The sequence below is a fragment of the Dreissena polymorpha genome, chromosome 11 (genome assembly GCF_020536995.1).
Source record: "Dreissena polymorpha isolate Duluth1 chromosome 11, UMN_Dpol_1.0, whole genome shotgun sequence".
NCBI classification, from domain to species: Eukaryota; Metazoa; Mollusca; class Bivalvia; order Myida; family Dreissenidae; genus Dreissena; species Dreissena polymorpha.
In genome coordinates, this window is record NC_068365.1 from 8,588,047 (window position 1) to 8,609,160 (window position 21,114).

General features: G+C 33.4%; 1 protein-coding gene across 4 annotated transcripts; it reads left to right on the forward strand.

Annotated features, from left to right (window-relative positions):
- Nucleotides 1–3,398: 3,398 nt before the first annotated feature.
- On the forward strand, nt 3,399–15,713 carry LOC127851537 (transmembrane GTPase Marf-like). 4 transcript variants are annotated; one of them, XM_052385363.1, is made up of 9 exons: nt 4,505–4,660; nt 5,151–5,252; nt 5,788–5,958; nt 6,208–6,415; nt 6,768–7,063; nt 8,315–8,455; nt 8,863–9,099; nt 9,548–9,663; nt 11,138–15,713. In XM_052385363.1, coding segments are annotated over exons 2-9 (1,203 nt in total). In that variant the 5' UTR covers nt 4,505–4,660; nt 5,151–5,219; the 3' UTR covers nt 11,139–15,713. The 4 variants fall into 4 exon arrangements, with proteins under 4 accessions (XP_052241321.1, XP_052241323.1, XP_052241319.1 ...); XM_052385361.1 differs by lacking the exon at nt 4,505–4,660 and adding an exon at nt 3,399–3,482 and having other exon boundaries at nt 9,548–15,713; XM_052385359.1 differs by having other exon boundaries at nt 9,548–15,713.
- Nucleotides 15,714–21,114: the final 5,401 nt, after the last annotated feature.

Genomic DNA, 21,114 nt, shown 5'->3' on the forward strand with positions numbered 1-21,114 from the left:
GCGTATTGCCAGGTAGAAAAGATGCTTTGAAGAATAAATCAGATGGACGCATATCCGAGTACAGCTTGTAAATTAACACAGGATTTCTTGGTCCAGACGATTGTTTTCTACGGTCAAAGGGGAGCAACTCGAACTGACTTCTTCAAAGGGGAGCAACATCAACAGAACCTATTTGCATAGTGTTAAATTTACCTAATACTAGGTTTTAATGACAATAAATGACAAAAAAACCACGTTTTTTGCTACTTTCCTTTGTTTAAAGGTCATTAAGATTGACAAACAGTTGAGATTGTTTTTATTATTGATGCACTTGACAAATACAGGTGACGAGGTGCGTGGGAAAAAGTAGTCCCGGTTCGGCAGTTGATGACGTCATTTCGTGCCATTGATTATAGCCTTGCCGTTGATTATAGATGAAATTTAATAAACGGGGCTTTAATCAACCGATTTCGCTGTAAAAGTGGGATAAAATATAATTCACGTCCAAAAGCTAACACGAAATCAATCTGAATCGTGTTAGAATCGAAATATTATTTGTCTATGATGGTTTGTTGTCGAATGCTACGCACTCGTGATTTAATTCCTAAGCATCTATACTCCTTACTGTGGGTTATTCGACAACAAACCATGATAGAAAAATATTATTTCTTAAATAAACGAATAAGAATACGTTAATCTCTATTGGTTATCGGGGTTATCTGTGATATTAAACATCACAATGCAAGAAACACAACATAGTTTGTTTGCCCCGAGGCATTGTTTTGTATCTTTCGAGTTTTGTATTTTCATCGGCCGTGATTTCTTCATGAAACAGACGATTAAAAGAATACAAAATTTAACACAACTTAAACTACATAAATTAGATATTGACTTTTATTTTAGCATATAACTTCGCCGATATCTGCTTGAAACAAAGGTATCTGATACATTTCCATATATCAGACAATGTTTGGAGACAGGTAATTTTACTTGAAAACAACGTTAAACTTCATCAGAAAAAAGACAATTTGATACCAAGATATATATCATTGTAGACAGACAAAGCAGCGAATACAGATAACAGATATCCACATAACGAATCTTTACAAGCTAACGACGTCATGAACAACGTGCGTAATACATCATAAAACATAATTATAAATACGCGCCAAAATGTAGGGACCCAGTGATTGAAATTGTGTATTTCAGGCATAGATATTTTGCAAAACTTTCCAAAAGTTCACGTTCGCGTGATTTATAACAAAGCGAATGGGCAGTAACATCCAAAAAATAATGTCAAAAGGACTGGGCATTTAATATTTTTCACAGTAAAACGAGCAGACATGTTGACGTTTCTCATTCTATCCTGAGATAACCGTTCACAAAGGTATATGTTTTATACGATACATTGCTATATATATACGTGTTGAAAACATTGACATGAGTAAATCACATTTAGTCAATTTGTTTAAAAAATATGAGGCAACTTAATAACAAGTCTGCATAATCACAATACATAATGACGGTAGAAATATTAAGTACAGTATTGTATAGTTTTTCTTTTATAAATACCCTACTAATATTAATAAATGTACGGTATCATATGAAGATTCAAATTATCGTAAAATGAAGAACAAAAGCCAGAAAAGCAACACATTGTTGCTAAAAACTTTGGTTTATCGGCATATTATGTAACCCGCTGGGATATTCGCGCCACATATTTTGGTGATGACGTATTACCGTCTCAATAACGATTTCCTTGGAAATTTGTTAATTGTTTTTACTCAGTAGATCTCATTTATTTTGCACCTAAAGTCAACTTAGACAATCGCATTCGAGATAATTTGCTAAATTGAAAACTTGAGATTCAAACGGTTAATTCTATTACTTCCTGTAGAAGGAACGTCAATATAAAAACACCCTGTTGTTATTTTACTTTCTCTACGGACGATATTGTTTGTGCGATATGTTTACGAGCAAGTATATTTAGGAGAAATTCGTTTAATGAAACCAATTAAGACATGTACAATTTCGGTTTTTAAGAAAAAAGTTTTGTTCACGGGAGTTCAAGATTATACGTAAGGCTGGGGCTTTACCAACGGTATTTTGCAGACATCATCATCATCATCATCATCATCATCATCATCATCATCATCATCATCATCATCATCATCATCATCATCATCATCATCATCATCATCATCATCATCATCATCATCATCATCATCATCATCATCATCATCGTCGTCGTCGTCGTCGTCGTCATCATCATCATCATCATCATCATCATCATCATCATCATCATCATCATCATCATCATCATCATCATCATCATCATCATCATCATCATCATCATCATCATCATCATCATCATCATTATCATCATCATCATCGTCATCGTCATCATCATCATCATCACCATCATCACCATCATCATCATCATCATCGTCGTCGTCAAGACATGCAGTTTTTTAAATGCTGCAAAAGAGATGAATTTGACATTAAAAAGTTAACTTATTATTACGTAAAAAAAAAATTTGCAAGTTGCGTTCGCAACTTATGTCTGCCCGCAAATTAGATCTAAACTTGAAAAAAACACTTAGGATATATGTTATCGCGTTCTATTAAACTTTGATATTGACATTAATTTCATGACTACGTTCTAAATTATGGCATCAGATAGCAAGAGATTAAACCAGTACAATATCCAGTGTTCTCATTTTTCATACGTACAAACATCTAGCAGCTTATTATTTTATTAACCGCGGTTTGCCTGTACCTGCATTCTCTGGTTTTCGTAAACGTGATAAACATTTAATATCTTGTCTGAATCAACAATGCAACAATTAATCAAGATGAGTAAATTAATTATGTTGAAAATGGTGTAAATTATTTCACTTCTTCAATAATAAATATAACCTAATATGGGCCTTTGCATTTTAAAACGTCAAAACAACAATTCTTATTTTAAATGTTCGTCTGTTAATTTCAATACACACGTGCTGTTTTGATAGCATCTCTTCTTGATATTGTCTTCTTTTCCCGAACAGGTCGACACTAATAATAGTTTCGGTATAAGTGTTTTATGCGATTCAGATCTAAACATTGTACAAAGGGGCAACATGAATACGAGTGTCTTACAAAGAAATATGTTGATGGTGATGACGATTATTATATATATTGAGCAGAAAAACGGATAGGAAATGAAGAATTATAATCTTTAACTAATCGAGTATCAAGTTGTGACATTGTCAGTTAAATATAGTACTTAACATTAATTCAATCAAAAATGCTAATTTCATTCGAAACAATCATTATATATATATATATATATATATATATATATATATATATATATATATATATATATATATATATATAATAACGAGCTTATGTGTTGACATGTTCATTTCTTAAAGAAAACAATATTTTAAAAACTTTTATATTGTGATAAAATAGCACAGGAGGAATGCGTTAACGTGAGGTTACTGTGTTTTAGTGAGGTTAGTAGGAACTTCTAAGATGTTTACGTTTACGTGTTTTTTGTGAAGTAGCGGATATTTTCACCCGAAATCCACTTTATATTTATATTTCTTTTAAATAGATACGCCCACTTTGACTATATGGGGCATGTTCTTTGCTCGTGTTTTTGTTTCGAGATCGTAGACGTCCGGATAAAATGGTGATGACGATTATTATATATATTGAGCAGAAAAACGGATAGGAAATGAAGAATTATAATCTTTAACTAATCGAGTATCAAGTTGTGACATTGTCAGTTAAATATAGTACTAAACATTAATTCAATCAAAAATGCTAAGTTCATTAGAAACAATATATATATAATAACGGGCTCATGTGTTGACATGTTCATTACTTACAGAAACAAACATTTTATATTATGATAAACTAGCACAGGAGGAATGCGTAAAAAAACGCTAAGTTCATTAGAAACAATCATGATAAATAAATATATAAATAAATATAAATAAATAAATACATTATTTAAATGAATACGCCCTTTTGACTGTATGGTGCTTGTTCTCTCCTCGGCTTTTTTGTTTCGAGATCATAGACGTCGGAATAAAAAGTCATTGATGGAAAACCGTCCACACATCTGTTGTCTACTTAAGTAAAAGTTCGAGAAATCGGATGTACAACTATTATTTTCTCGTATAATTTACATAATTGTTACACAAGTTGATTTTTAATTGGCAACACTCACATACATCTAAGTGTAAGCCAAAACATGGTTAAATTATGAAGCATATATAATCTCAACTGCCATATCATACGAAAGGGCACCCTACCAAATATCAACTGCAAAGTCTACTTTGTGAGTGTATAATCGGCAAATACCCGTTTACTCTAAACATATCTAATACAAACACTTAGATTCAGACGACACATATTTCAAATGAACAAACATTGCGATCACGTTTAGAGAAAATCGCTTCAGTTATCAGAATACCAATTATATCTTGTGTACATAAACGACTTTGATAAAATTAGCCCCTACTAAATTGTCGTTACAATTTGCATGGATTTATCTTTCGAATTCAATGAGTATTAACGAAGAGATTGTACAAGTGGCCCTTACAAAATTTTGAAATGTAAAATTAACCAGACAAATATTGGCTAAATATGTGCATGAAGTTTTATTGGGTTTGATTAAAACAAAGTAGGTTCATTAATTAATGAATCAACTGCGGTTTTTATGACGGCTTATTTAAAGCATTTGTTGTGTTTTCTAAACCAAAATATTTAATTGTATCCATCATAGTCACTTCTTGATAACAATCCAGAATTTGAAATTAGTATACATGTCTTACGGATACGTGATCAGTATGCATCACAGCCCAATATCGTCGGTTATGATGATGTTGCTCATTGTCATTTACGACGACTTTGAACTCGTCATAAATTAGCCAATAAATTTAGTAGCTATTTCAAGGGTTATCCTCTCCTGACGTCGCTTCTTTTGAAGGTTTTATTTAGCAGCTTCATGCTCAATTGTAAGAATTTCATACCTTAATTATGATTTCATTAAAATAATATTAATTATTCATGAACCCGGGTTGGAAGACATCGCAGTCAGGTACTTTTTAAACTCAGGTGTAACATGTAAGCCTTCATTATTTGTAATTTATATATATTTGATTTTGTTACAGGCTCCATAAGCACTGCTATGTTTTATGAGGTCTTAAAGTGATATCTAGGACACACACATTTAAGGCAGCATGTCCAGACCCAGTAGTTATATTTGTAACAAGGTATTTATTTAGTTGTTCAATTGAACGATGATCTGCACAATTTATTTGCTGATATTTGAGTATTTATCTTTAAAACAATTAATGTGACCTTTACATTAAAACTAGGAAACAATACTATTGGCGATACGCGATTTTCAATTGCTAAAGATATATGGAACGCTATTTTAAAATTGCATTGTGAATAATTTTAGGTACAGTTCTTATTTGTAGCCTGTTAAGGAGGCTAACCATTGACCGGTTTGAGTACCAAAAGCTTTGGATAAACAATTTAACACGAGCGCTCGTGGAAATATCGATTTTCTTCATTTACTGAGACAATTCTTTTTTGGTTATGCCCCAAAAGCAAACACATTCCCTTTATATAATATATGTTCAAGGGCATTTATGTTTCGCCATGCAGTGGCTTATCAAGCAAATAGAGTATACAGAAGCATCAGTGCGCGAAATTTAACAAGATATTAATTGTTAATTCTAAGGTTAATGAATATGAAATATTCACCGCAAACATCATATCCGATTCTTAATGCTTTTTAAGAGCATCATGGATGAAAGCGACATTGATAAGATGAACATGGATGCCGCATTTGAATGGCTAGAAAAAATGGATATTTGCCACAAACTGAACTCACTAGATGAGATGAAAGACCTCATTCGAAAAACACTAAAGACGCAGCCAGACCAGTTCTCACAACAATTTAAAGATACGGCAAGGATGTCAATATCTAGAAATTGTGTTCTATAAACAATCGACTCTTAGAATACTTTTTATATTAAATATATTAATCATTGCATAGAAAGTATCAGAGCGTGATAATATTTGCTCAATTGATTATCATTCGCGACAATTTCACGTCAGTTAGAAGTTAAATTATAGATATAACAAATAGAATGACCCGTATATCTGAAATGTAGACCAAAAGCTAATCCTTTCACTATATTTATGTCATGGTAACAGATCAACACAGATGTTTCCAAAGCATTGACACAAGACAAGGAGATGAAAAGAAAGTTAACATCCATATACGACACATTCATTGATGAGCTCAAACAATTACCAAGTGATGTCGGGGCGTCCTTGGAAACAGAATTCGGAGATGTTCGATCGAAACTTATTATCAATCGGGACAGACTGCGTCTAATGGATTGCATAATCGTTGTTGCAGGTAAATAATACTATATTATACCATATGTTTATGTTTTCTAAAATATAAGTAACCTTAAATGGCGACTTTGCTTACATCAGATATTTCAGAAATATAACAGGTATGTTGGTGTGAGTGTACCATACCTTTAGCTTGCATGCGGATTTTCTTTTCTAACATAAATGAGTTTATTTAACCGCGATTCAAATAGACAAACACAGATTGTCTTCCAAAGGCTAGCTAATTTATAGCGTCTTTATTCAGTTACAACCAAATATTGCGTTACAACATGTTTTGTTTGTGAGCGATTATAATTCCTTTGACAATATATTATTTAACTTAATAACATGTATAATCATTTTGATAATTAAAGGTGAAACGAGTGCGGGTAAAACGAGTTTCCTGAATCTTTTGCTGGAAAAAGATGTCCTGCCGTCATCTCACTTGGCCGCAACATCTATTATATGTCGCATTCATCCAATACCACCTGCATCAAAACGCTATTTTGAAGTGCACTTCGCTGGAAAGAAATTCAAGAAGTACACTGTTTCGGACCGAGATGACGACGATATGATTGCCATGTTAAAGAATGAAGTGACCTGTCGTGATGCCAAGTATGATGGAGCTATAGTGGACCTCTATTGGCAGATACCTCTTCTTGGAGAAAACGTAAGATGATAATTTTTATTGCTTCTGAACATGTATGAGTAATTTTTTATTATTGTTTTGTTATTCATCGATAACATGGTATAATTTATTTGAAGTCATCATTGCGTTTTTGAAAACAATCTTAACAGCTTGAGGCCGCACGCTAAATCGCCTGGCGCTTGCCTCAGTTTTGTCAGCTGAATCTTATCTGTTATTGGCGTGCTTTCAATGCAAGTGGAATCAAAATATTGCTAAATTCATTAAATTCCGAATAAAACATAAACAGACACTACATTTTTCAAAGTTAAAACCTGCGTTCCTGGGTTGATGTCTTTGTAATTTCACAATGTCTTTATAAGGCTGTTGTTTGATATTGTTGTTATTGTATGACGTTTAGGTAAAGCTACAGTCAACAATTATCAATAATAAGCATGTTTGCGATATCAACTACAATGAAAGTTCGTGTTGGAAGAGTTAATTTTGAAAAGATCCTTTTCATTGTCCCGATATCGAATGCAGTAAATTTAACATTTTTGATAAAACGGCTCGAGATCGATGTTGCTGTATTTGCCGGAATTTTCAATATAGGTCGAGTTCGCACGTAATGTAGTCTTTGGCGTAGAATAACGTTATACACTTTAAAATACAAAGACGACTTAAACCCACAAGCATTCACACACACATCTGACGGAATTTATTAACATAATTGTCTGTTGTTATTGACATCTAGAAACTTAAGAAGCAATTAGATTGGTAACTATCTGCTTACGAAATATTGGTGTCGTCATCAAGGGTGTTTAAATTCCCTTCAAGTTCAAGTTATCTTATTCGGCACATAGATGACATACTGTGCATAGTGTTCGAAGTTCCCGTCGAAACCATATACATGTACATGTACTCAAATAGAATTATCCACATTATAACTGCTATACACAACATTACCAATATTCATATCATTTATGAGCATATGCTTGCCTGATGTGCACGGTTCAATAACTTTACTGAATCGGATTTGAATGCCAGAAATAATGAATGCAAGGGATAGGATTTCTATTCATTGTATTATTATTTAATAATATTTAGTATCTTTCTAGACCCGAAGTCGCGTATATGCTTTTGTTTAAGTGGTACGGGATAGAAATTAAAGCAATACTATACATATTGGAGCGAGTAATTGTCCATGATGAACAACATAATACACATGTGTTTTTGTTTCTTTTTGTTTCATCCCGTTTGACTAAATTTGTTACAAAAGCTTGTTCATGTTTTCAGTATCACGTTACTATTGTGGACACGCCTGGTGTTGGTGAAAATGAGCCCATGTCCGAGAAATTGTACAAGTACCTCCCAAATGCGACTGCCTTCGTTTATATACTAAACAGTGCAAATGCTGGTGGGGTTCAAGAAGACAAGGTTTGTACTATTCTGGTATATAATACATAACGAAAGAAAAGCAGCAACATTTTTCCAGCGACACGTACAATTGTTACATTGCTTACGGATAATTACGCTATTCAATTTGTTTGCATTAGTTTAGCGGCATGAATACATATTACGCAATAACGCAACACACGCGATCTGTACAATTCACTTGCTTTCTTTGATTATACGCTACTTGTTCATAAAAGGCCTTGCTAATTTTGTGTTCAACTTAATTGCAATAAAGACAGCAACGCGACCTCATTCAGAAGGATGTCCGCTACCGTTGTTAATTGAAAGGTTTTAAACAGGAATAAGAAAAAAGTATATTTATATCAACTAAACAAAAAGCAATATATTACCCGTTATTTATATGACGTAATAAATTGCTTTTTGTTTAGTTGATACAGATATTCCGGAAGATATACGAGATAGAAAGATCAGAAGATCTGTTTAGAATGGATCCACGTTGCATACTGTTTGTTTGCAATAAATGGGACAGTGTTGATGAAAGGTGTCGCGAAACATCTACTACGCAACAGCAAGTATGGGACGACACACTGCAGAAGTTACAAAAATACATACAACGTAGAAACTTCCCATTGGAGAAAAACTTGTTCAAGATGAGTACATTTCAGGTAGTCTATGTGGATTTAATGTCAACAAAAACAATATCATTATTTTATAAGATGTTATGTAGATTTTGCATTAAACAAATATAGAATATTGCATAATTGGTTCTTTCTAACCATTTTTTAAACGAGTTAAGAAAAAAATGATTTTGTAAGACTTTGTCATATTCTTTTCTTAGAATATGATGAAAAACACAACACATATACACTGTATACAATGCTTATACATCCGAAAAATTGTTTATAATGTTATTTGACGTTGAAGATGTTATGTCACCTTTATTAAACGTCATTCGATTATTCAATGAAACGAAAACTTGCCAATTGTAACGTTCATATTATTACCTGAAACATGTTTAAAATAAGGTAATACATAATGACTTATATAAGAGCAACACGATACAATTTGTCATTTTATAATTACAAATTATAATTGATTTTCAATAAATTGCAGGCTCGCCGATATTTAGATAGCGACATGGGTTATAGTGAAACATACCAGCAGGTTCTTGGTGGCCTAGGGCGATTGGTAGTGGCGAGCCAAGTTGAACATAGTAACCGACACTTTTGGTATGGTCAATAAACAATAAGATACAAAACGTATTTTTATTTTATAATTTATCGTCTTCTCACATGTTATTATTTCACCATAACCTGGTATTCAAGTCGATTCAAGTGAATGTAATTCAAAGCATGCGTATAAAATCTGTGATTGTCAAACACAGTAAACACTTTTGATTTTAAATTTCAGATCAATAAAACATATTATAAAACGTTGTTATATTTGTAAAATTTAACTTGCATTAAGATGTTGTAGTATTATTAAATCGTGTTAAGTATTTTTTATATTTGTATATTATCAAACTTTACATACATTAAATATCAGGAATGCGATTTCTCAGCTCGCTTACAAAAAAGTGCACATATTGGTATATCTCGATGCCCGTCGTCCATCCATGATAATGTATGCGCATATGTGGGTCCGTTCGTGAACGTTTTTAGTCTATAGTGTTATCTAGAGTATGTTACATCATATAGCGTTTTTCCAGGGTTAAACATGGCCAAGCCGAATATTACGACTTTATTATTAATGTACCTTCGGACAACGCTCATATGTATAATATAAGTTTGTTACATTAGAAAGTGATGCTATACACTGTTATGTCCCTCGAGTCAAAGTTTCAAATAAACTTATCTAAAAGATATGCGCAAATTGTACCTGTGTCGTCAAAAGTAGCCCTTCATCAGAGGTTTTGAATCTATGCCACTGGTCTACAGTTTATATTTTGAGCATTTTGGGATCCTCGTGATTATCTTGCTGTTTATACGCCTTTTTAAATCTGATTTAATGCAATTACAGTAATAAAATCAATGCTTAATAGTGACCGCTCCAAGGCGGTGATCTCATTTGTTATTATATGTATACTCACATTGTGTTTTCTGTTATACTTGCTATAGACTCTTAGTTTTGGAGTTTTAGGATATGCTATACAAAATACTACAACGTATTGATTTGTGCTGGGTGAATGTGGTAGCCGATATCCTCGTACATATTTTTACTGCTGTCATATTTCGGTCTTAAGAGGCTGTTAGCAGTGCAGATATTTTTCTTATCGGGATTAATCATATTTACATCTTTTTACACAAATCTTGTTTTAAAATATCTGTACATACATAATTAGGTTTACACTACAATATATACTATTCGATTTGCGCGTCACGTTTTGGCATTTATGTTTTCATTGTCTGTCTGAATAGGCGCATTTTGTTTGTGAATACTTCTGGGATAAGTGTAGGTTCGGCTAGCTTTAAAACCGGTTTAAATCCCTATGGCTGTGCATTTACCGAGTTGAACAAATTAAGAAGAGAACTTCTTAAAATGTTTATTGATACTATTAAACCCCTTACCCTTGCAATCGAAGGGAATAATATTTGTAATGAGTTATTTATTACATAAGTCTATATAAATCAAAATTTACACCCTAAAAAAATACATGAATTTTAAAAGATATCAATCTAGCCTATGGATATATTTGGTATTCAGAGTAGATATTGTGCCTATGTCACTCGGCAGCAGCTACCACAGGTGGACGGGCACACTGCTTCTCACCTGACACTCAACACTTATATCTGTTTTGCGGGACCTTGTCCCAGCAACACCTTGCTTAGCGTGTCTGCTGGTCGATACGAAGTGAGGAGGCGGGCACGTGTCGTACGACAAGCTGGAAGTTCTTAGAGAGATGGACGTTGCCAAAATTGACCGAAGCCCACTGAAAAGACCTGCTGAGGACAAGGCCATGCTTGCGGGACGATTCACGAACTGACGCGTGAGCTCAAGCGCTACCGATGGGATAAGCCATGGTAAGATTCAAGGCTTCGGAGAAACATCTACAGACAAATGGCATAACATTTAGTTTAGCGTGGATGATCTGTACATCGCAACGAGGTTGTTTTGATCAATAGGTAGGAGGTTATCAAAAGCGACATCACATGCATTCCAATATCCAGCAGGCTCAACTCAATCCTTATCTCAGTGAGACCTGACAACATCCATATTAAGCAGGTCTGGGCTCCAATACAAGGCTACGAAGACAAGGTGAAAGGTGAATTTTATGAAGAGTTTTAGCGCATAATAGCAACGATCCCGAAGAAAAACATCCGTATAGTACAAGGCGACTGGAATGAAAAAGTTTGAGCAGACGCTTACTACCAATTAAAAGTAATATAAACATATTTGGCATAAGGTAGACCAACGACAGGGGGTAGAAACTGCTTGAGTTCTCCGTAAGCCACGAACTCACCTTGGCCAACACGCTGTACCTACACAAACCGTCCAGAAAAGCGACATTGCATGCTCCGAACGGGCAAGTGCATATCAAGATCGATTTAATATTGGCGCAGCAAATGATTGTCTCCAGCATCGAAAAGGCGAACACAAGAACGTTTCCTTGCGCATAAATCGACAGTAACCATGACTAACCACTTACCACCATCAAAAAGGAAGTTAAACAGAACAAGGTCATCACTAAGAACTGTCGCAATATATTTGAATTGTGGAAATTGAAAGATCGAAAGATAGCAGAGGCTTTTCAAGCACAGATTTGGAGCAATGCAAAAACAAATCTGCTACGACAAAGAGATGGCAACAAGCTAAAGTAAAAAGGCATTTAGACCCTAACCAATATCATCCACCCATAGCAAGTGGTAAACCTTACGGGAATCTCCAAACCGAGTGTGTCGTAGTCCTGAGCAGGTTGACTAAATACTACAGCGACTGCTATCACAGCCCGCTTCGACCAGACCCCGGTCATCTTCAGAACGATTCCAGACCGTAAGTGGACGACGATACTTAAGAAAGTGGAAGAAGTAGTGCGCAGTCTTAAGACAGAGATATAAGCATGGAAGAGAGGCAAAGACTAATCCGATAACGGCACTATGCCAGAAGATCTGGGGGGGGGGGAAGAAGTGATTAAAGGAATTTGCCCAGTCTTTATATCCCTATCGAAAAAGGGCAACATGAAGCTTGGCCATCCTAATAAAAATAAGCTAGGCATCACCAGAAGAGTAGGCTCGATTTAGGGCTGGGTGGAGCACAGTAGAATAAATCTTCAACTGGGGAGTCATGATTGAGAAAAATTGGCAAATTCAACTTAATCGACTTTCAGAAAGCATTCGACCGTGTGTAGCATTATAGCCTATGAAAGATTCTTATAGGCTTCCACATTGACAAAGGACTGTTGCAAGTCATCATAGACATTTAATGACACGCAATCATCTGAGACCACCACATCTTAATCTCAATCGGTGGCGGACATAACTCTAACTTGAAATTTGCTGATTATATTGTCCCAATGGGTGGCACCAGCAGGGAGCTCCAGTACCGCACTAACATAATCTCTCAAAGAGCAGGCGGGTTTTGGATTAAGGTTAGTACAAAGGAGACAAAGATCATGTCGGACAGCACGAACGACATCCCCATACACGGTACTAAGCTGGGAGAGGTGACCAGATTCAAGTACTTGGCCGTATCCCTGTCCACGCATGACACTGGTACATGTACGTCAGTGGTCAATGAAACATATTCAGTTGGAATACACGAACTTTATTTATTCAAACAATATTATAACGCAGATGATTGAATGGTAATTTTATGTTCACATATTGATTTATTAATATTATTAATAGTTATCCACTACTTTTATTTATGATACATCAAAAATGCTTCCATTGGTGATGTTTAATACAAGTAATTATAACATGTACTTCTGCCTCTAATTGCTTGTCTTTTTTGAATAGGGTTGCGTATGTCATATGTTTCTTGTCATTCGACCAGAATATTTCCATAACTATTTTGTGTTTCCCATTTCGAACACTTCCCTTAATATATTACATGTTCAGTCGTGTCAGTAGATTTAGCTATACTGTTAAGTAAATTGTGTTAAGTTGCTTTGTTTTCGTTGATATCATTATTATTATGATTATTATTGTGCACACTGTGCTATTGTTTTTTATGACTTATTTTTTTACGATTTCAAAATTTGTATGCCTAATCCTAATACTGATTAATTTTTTTATTGAAATAATGTTGAGTTATGTATATTTTTATAATAAAGTTGAATAACAGAATAAAAATTAGCATATGTTTTACAAAAGGTTGAACCAATATGTAGCAATGTTATATGTTAAATGTATTATATTTCTAAGAAAAAAAAAACAAGTTTGTAAAATTCATGTAATTATAAACTGAATGCCTCCAACACTGGCTTTTGACGAGATATTTAATTCCAAAAAAGTGATATAGCCCATCGATGGCAATAGCATCTTGTAAGAACTTTCAACGCATGCAATGATATTTTATCGGCTTTAAGTTTCTTTTCCAGTTCATGTTCATGGGTTCGAAACCTGATCATAGATACATTACACTTAATATCTTAACATTGAAAAAAATTAGGTATAATTGTAAAGAATAATTGAAATTGTCATAATCATTTATTCAACCAGTCATGTTTACAATTAATATTACAATAAAGTGCATGAGTTGTATAAACCATGTTATAATCATTACTTTAAACGTTATTTTTTATATTGGCTGATGTCTGAATATAATAATGATGTTAGTTATTATTACCCTAAGGAAGTTGAATATTCTTCAAACGGTTTGTTTACGGTTACATCGTACAGTTACTTTATCTCAATTTTTTGGATGCTCATTGTTTGCACTAAACGTATTCATACATATGTTCATGTCTAGAATATGATGCGATACATATGTCGATTGAATGTCGAATTGTTTATTTAAATGTTCATATAAAACAGTTATGTTAATTTTCTACCCCAAACAATTCAAAATGTATTGGTATTAATCAAACCATGTCAGAAAATTTGTAGTCCCTAAAATCACATTAAATTTGAGTCAAAACCCTGTATAAGCAAGAACGTTGAAAAATAAAAACAATATGGCTGTGCAATTTATAACCCAGGTAGCGTGTTGTAATTTATACCTCATTTTAATGATACATTTGTTGAATAAAATAATTTTGGAAACATGTTTATATGTATTGATTGTTGTCATATTATGGTGTATGTATATGTCGGTTGATATTTGACTATATCTTTATGGTGTAATAACATGAAATTTCCTAGCATGTTTATCATAACAATTCGATATGCAATTACGTTAAGAAAGTCATAAATACAAATGACATGTATTTAAGTATCTAAGTTTACATGTATTCTAATATTTCATTATTAAACTTGAACACTTACAAAATGTTTCTTACACTTAATATAAATGTCTGTTCGTCTATAACACTGTTCTAATTTATTCAGCAACTTAACGCATATTAAAGCCACACACATTACCTCTGACTTTGAAATGCAAAAAATATTAATCAATACATATAGCTGCAATTTAAAAGCGTGTAAAATTGTCATTAAATCTATAGCCTAATTAGCTATTTATATATTATTTTTCAAACGGTACCGCGTTTAAAACCGAAAGTATGATTTCTAGACGTATACGTCCATTCATTTCAACAAACGGGATTATTTTTAAGTTTTAAAGCGCAAAAAACGGATTTCTACAATGTTACCACCATAAATATTCTAATTGGCATAGATACAATTGAATTTATAGCCTAGTTAGCAAGTTATTTCAAACGGTACCGCTTTTAAAACCGAAAGTGGGATTTATAGACGTATACGTCCATTTCGACAAATGCGATTATTTTGAAGTTCTAAAGCGCAAAAAGACGGATTTCTAACCTTGTAACCACAAGATATATTCTAATTGGCATAGATAAAATATGTCTCTTATTTATTCTTAAATTTACTATGTCAAATAAGGTGTGTGGCTTTAAACGATTATTTATTGGTTTACATAGTTTATATAGTTTATATAGCCATTAACAGATATGAGAAAGCCATGATGTATCTCTATATTAAAGTATCATTCTAAATCAATTAACTTATTTATATAAAAAATTTGCGTTTTCAATCATTCTGTATTGTCAAATTATGCCGTAGTTTTCACGAATGTTATTCATGACCGATTTGATAGCACAGATCTATAATTCTGCGATATTTGACAACAAATTATGATAAAACATTGTATACTTCAATTATGACAGGTTCGTTTTTTCTTAAGTTTATATTTAAAACTTATTTTTGAGAAATATATTGATCCTTAATCAACCCATACTATAGAACATCAATTCAACTAAGCGCATCGATGACGTCATTAGTTTCTTAAAACAAAACAATCTATCGACGATTTCATTCATTCATCAAAGTACTGACAGTACTGAAGTGTCGAAGCTTTTGATTAGGATGGATATTAAGCATCAATTTAGTTTTATCTACATCACCACAATTGTGTATGTGGGTACGAAAATTTGGGTACGAAACAAAATTTGGGTACGAACATTTTTGGAACGAAAAAAATATGCCAACAAAATTTGGGTACGAAAACAAATTAGGATACGAAAAACAATTTACGTACGAAAAAATGGGTACGAAACAAAATTTGGGTACGAACGCAAATTTGGGTACGAAAATAATGTGGGTACGAAAAAAAAGGAAACGAAAAAAAAATAGGGTACGAAAAAAAATTGGGTACGAGATATCTTGGGTACGAACAAAAAATTTGGGGTACGGGGAAGTTGTAACCGTGGGGAACCATTTAGCGAAACTTGAAGGCGGGTTACATTCTCAATCAAATCTTAAAATAACTACATTTGGGTATTTCCCAGCGTCACAGCATTTGAAGTGTCACCTGGCAGTTTCGTGTCTGGTTCCTGTCCCAAATATCTCGATAAATTTGAAAGAGGACGGGAACCAAGCTGCCTTAACCTTTATGAATGATCAGCGCGGTATGCCGATTGAGAAAATTTAGCTAACTTAATCGGATTGGCTCGGACGTTTACATAGGTCGCCATTATTATTTTTTTCATGGCATTATAACTTAGACCAGCTGCTTCGCTGAATTAGCGAATAAGATTTGATGGTTGAAAAAGCACTAAAGACCCGGTGTGATGCCATTTTGATGTTAATCCATTGATTGTAATATGCCAACATATGAAGTGAAATTAAAATCGAAACTAAATTTAAAAAAAGTTCAAATACGCCTATTTTTCATGGACAGGTTTACAATAATTTGAATCATATTGTTGTCAATACGGCTTGTAAACATTTGTAATGGCGCGTTTAAGCACGAGCATTTTGTACAACTTTCATCGAAGTCACAATCATTATTAAAGGCTCATACATGAGAAAGCTTATCAAATTACTAATAGCTTTTGTACCTTAAGTATCTGGAAATATGCGATATGCTGTGACAGCTTTGTCTTACTAGCTCTTAACGGATATTATAACCATCCGTTCTTATTTATTAATGTCGAATTGCGCATTAAGAGTTAAACAAATTAAGTTTTTTTGTTTGCATATATAATTGTGTAAGATCCGTAAAAAGAAGGAGAACATAATATTCAAGCAATTGATTCCCCAAATCTTTTTTTTTTCTTGGCGTATAACAATCAACCTTCTTTGCCTATGAACATGACACTGACAAGTTCTCTTAATTGGTATCGTCTTAGCAAAATCGTTGACATATAAATCAAAATTGATTTATATAAAATTGTTACGCAATAAAATGTAAACATTTTGCTGGTTTACATTTACAGCAAATACATACAACTTTTAAATTATTGGCACTGGTGGCAATAGTTGCATTTTCATCATAATTGTTGCTTCTGAGTAATGTTTTAATAATTATTTTTACTAGCGGCATAAAATAGAGAGACAATTCTTGATGCATCCCCCGCTCTCTGAAAGAGAAGGAACACACATATTGTGTAAAACAACAAATGATGTTACTTTGAGATTTTTACGCAGATTGCAGTTATCGGCATGATGAAAGCAACTACACGGATATTGATATTGACGAACACTAACCCAAATGAAAAACTACTTGATAAATATAAGATGACACCGTATGTTAGACTATTATTTTCAAAACATAATTAGACGTTATTAGAACAAACACCTGTAAGAAGAAGCCTATCTGAGCTGAGATCATAAAATGAATGTGTTTTACCTTGATGGTACGAGAGCTGGAAACCAGAGCAAACAGGCTTTTGAATCAGCTTTTATTTGCAACATAGAACCATTCTTGTAACGACAATATTACAAATTGTGTTGAATTGTACACGTTGAATAACATTGCAACTCATATTTTCAATGCATAAGCTGCAACAACTTTTAACAGTTAAGAAGAAAACCTCATAAAAAAGATATGCATACAGTAAACGAGGGTTCTTGACAAACGACCTTCAAGCCTTAAAAATAATAACATTATAAAGAAATTGAGAACACTGGCAAGATCCGAGAAAAGAATCAGATCGCAGGTCAACCAACATAATTTGGTCAAATTTATCTGCTTAAAAGTTTTAGTATTCAGTTAGAGTTTTTAAATAATTGTTAAATGGTTTGTGGCATACAGAAGGTAGACCATGAACGGCTTCAAATTTCAATTATGACTTTAATAATCATGAGTTAAGTACTTAGTCCAATTCGTTATGCAATTTCTTCACGATTGACATTGATTAATGTTCATAAATAAAATACATATATAGCGTTTGTAGATATATATGCCTTTAAATCAGTGATTCCAATATAGTCAAGGCAATACATGAAATGACTTTACATCTTCAAAATATACAATCATGCACTATCTCCAGCGAAAACGACTTTATTTAAACGATCGAATAAAGCCACACAAAGGCACGCTAATAAAGCAGTAATACAAAAAATAACATGAGAGGATAACTCTTTGAGAGATAATAATCTACAGCTGATAAATCCAACAACAATATAGGCGAACTGAGCTACAATATGACCCGATGTGTTTATATACTTCAAACTTTGAATTTTATCAAGTGTCAGTATAATAAATGCTATCACATTTTAAAATTTACACAGGTGTGATGTTTAATGCCTTAACTCGGATAAACTTAACAAAAGATAAGTAATGACTGCAAAATTGCAAACGCCAAATCATAGAAAAAACAATGTTGTAAATTAAGCATTACTTGAAAGATCACTGGTCAAATGTTACAGAAAATAGATACGAAATGAATAATGAACAATGCAAGTACCTGGCGATATTTTAACACTTCGATTTCGCAACATCTTAAAAAGAACGACGACGACCTAAATACTGAACTTATCAAAATATAATAGACACCTATATAGATTGTAAAGAAGAGATGTAATAGGGGTTAAGTTTTTTTTGAAAAATATCGGATAGTGAAGGAAAGATGAAGAGCTATTCAATTTTGCAAGTGTCTACTAACATCATGTACAGTATACATAACTTTGCGAGGCATTCTGTTAAAATACGTTTTACACAGTTATATTAATTGCTCGGTCCTTATACGAAAGTAAATTTCACCCTTCTCACCAAGTGTCAGGTTTTAATCTCATTTTTACCGGTTCAAACCCTCGATCCTTTAGAGACGACTGTTCCCATGCGGTGGCCCAAGTTGTTACATGTTAGTATGTTTAACATGTATTTTTGTGTTATGTCTATTACAAGCGGTGTGTTTAATACAGTTTAGCATCTGGTTTCAATATACTTATTCGAAGTTATCCCTCTACGCGAAAACTACTCAGCAGCTCTGTCTCCCATCCACTTACTAGAATTTTTTTTTTACCTCAAAGTAAATCTCGTTGAAGCGCACTAATCTCCGTCAGTAGCGATTTTTAATATCAAACCTGGCCCAAATAATCGTAATACCAATTCGGATTTTCCACGTCCCAAGATCCTGCAATTCTGTTTCAGGACAATTTGCTGTGAACTACAAAATCACTTATTTGATGAAAAAATGCTGCTGCTTATGAACATATTCCTGATGATGACGATGATGACGACGATGATGATGATGATGATGATGATAATGATGATGATGATGATGATGATGATGTTGATGATGATGATGATGATTATGATGATGATGATGATGATGATGATGATGATGATGATGATGATGATGACGACGACGATGATGATGATGATGATGATGATGATGATGATGATGATGATGATGATGATGATGATGATGATGATGATGATGATGATGATGATGATGATGATGATGATGATGATGATGATGATGATGATGGTGATGATGATGATGATGATGATAATGATGATGATGATGATGATGATGATGATAATGATGATGATGATGATGATGATGATGATCATGATCATGATGATCATGATGATGATCATGATGATAATGATCATGATGATGATCATGATGATGATCATGCTGATGATCATTATGATGATCATGATGATGATGAACGCTCATTTGACTGTGTAAATTGGTCTTCTCTCAGTTCAACTGCTTATGAAAATAAATGACAACTGCCGTACTTGAATAGAATGGGGCGGGGAAATTGGCGTATGCAGGCGTCCATCCCGGATTTATAATTCAGTGTTCTAACAACTTATCTAGCCGGTGACTTTTGTCAGTAACAATACATAATCTTGAAATTTCAGCTGTAGTTATAAATTTGTCCCAACGTACGTGGGGCAAATAAATCGATTTGGTATAAATGTTAGCAATTTTATCTTGATTTTGGATTAGTCTCAAACTTAATTATTCTGTTATCATATTATTTAAATGTATTTAAGTATTAAGGAAATAAAGAAAATAATTTATTCTATGACATGTGAGTGAACCGACAAAGTAACATGTTCAGAACGATACCAATAACACCAAAAATAAGATATCTATTATCGATGCGTAAATGAGATACACATTTTGATATGACATACAAATCCACATTTATCAAAGGTGACTCATTATCAAAATGGAAATAAAAGCATTATGATATTGATGTAATGTTTACAAATGATGATATTGATGTTGTTAATGATAACGGTGATAAGGCTTAGGATAAGGAATATATTGATGATAATAATGAGGATGCTGATTATGGAGAGGCGTTGGCAAAGGGCGAGAAAATGCTGGTGATAATGACGGACTTAGTTTTAGCATATCTTAGTATATGCATATCAATAGAAATTCTGATATAATCAGATAATATCCATTAAAATGTCTTATCAACAGTGTTGACATAATGCCTGAACGTACAAAAACGATCGATTTAATCTCCCTTAACACAAGAAATGTATTAACAGTGCAAAAGTCGTTACAAAAGTTACCCGAAGATCTATGTCAATCGAATTTCGTACTTGATTAACCAACACTCTTACAGAAAAAAAGTTAGACTAGAACCAAGCTTTGGACATACTAAAATCTGAGGATGCAACACAGACAAATGAGAGTAAGACAATAACTCTACAAAGAGCATACTGTTTACTCAGCAACCAACATGGTGCCGCAACAATTGTGAACAGCAACAACCGAGGAACATAATCTCTTTATCTATAATGAAATAGCAAATAATAAATGACAACTATGCAAATATCCGCATGTGTTGTAAGACACT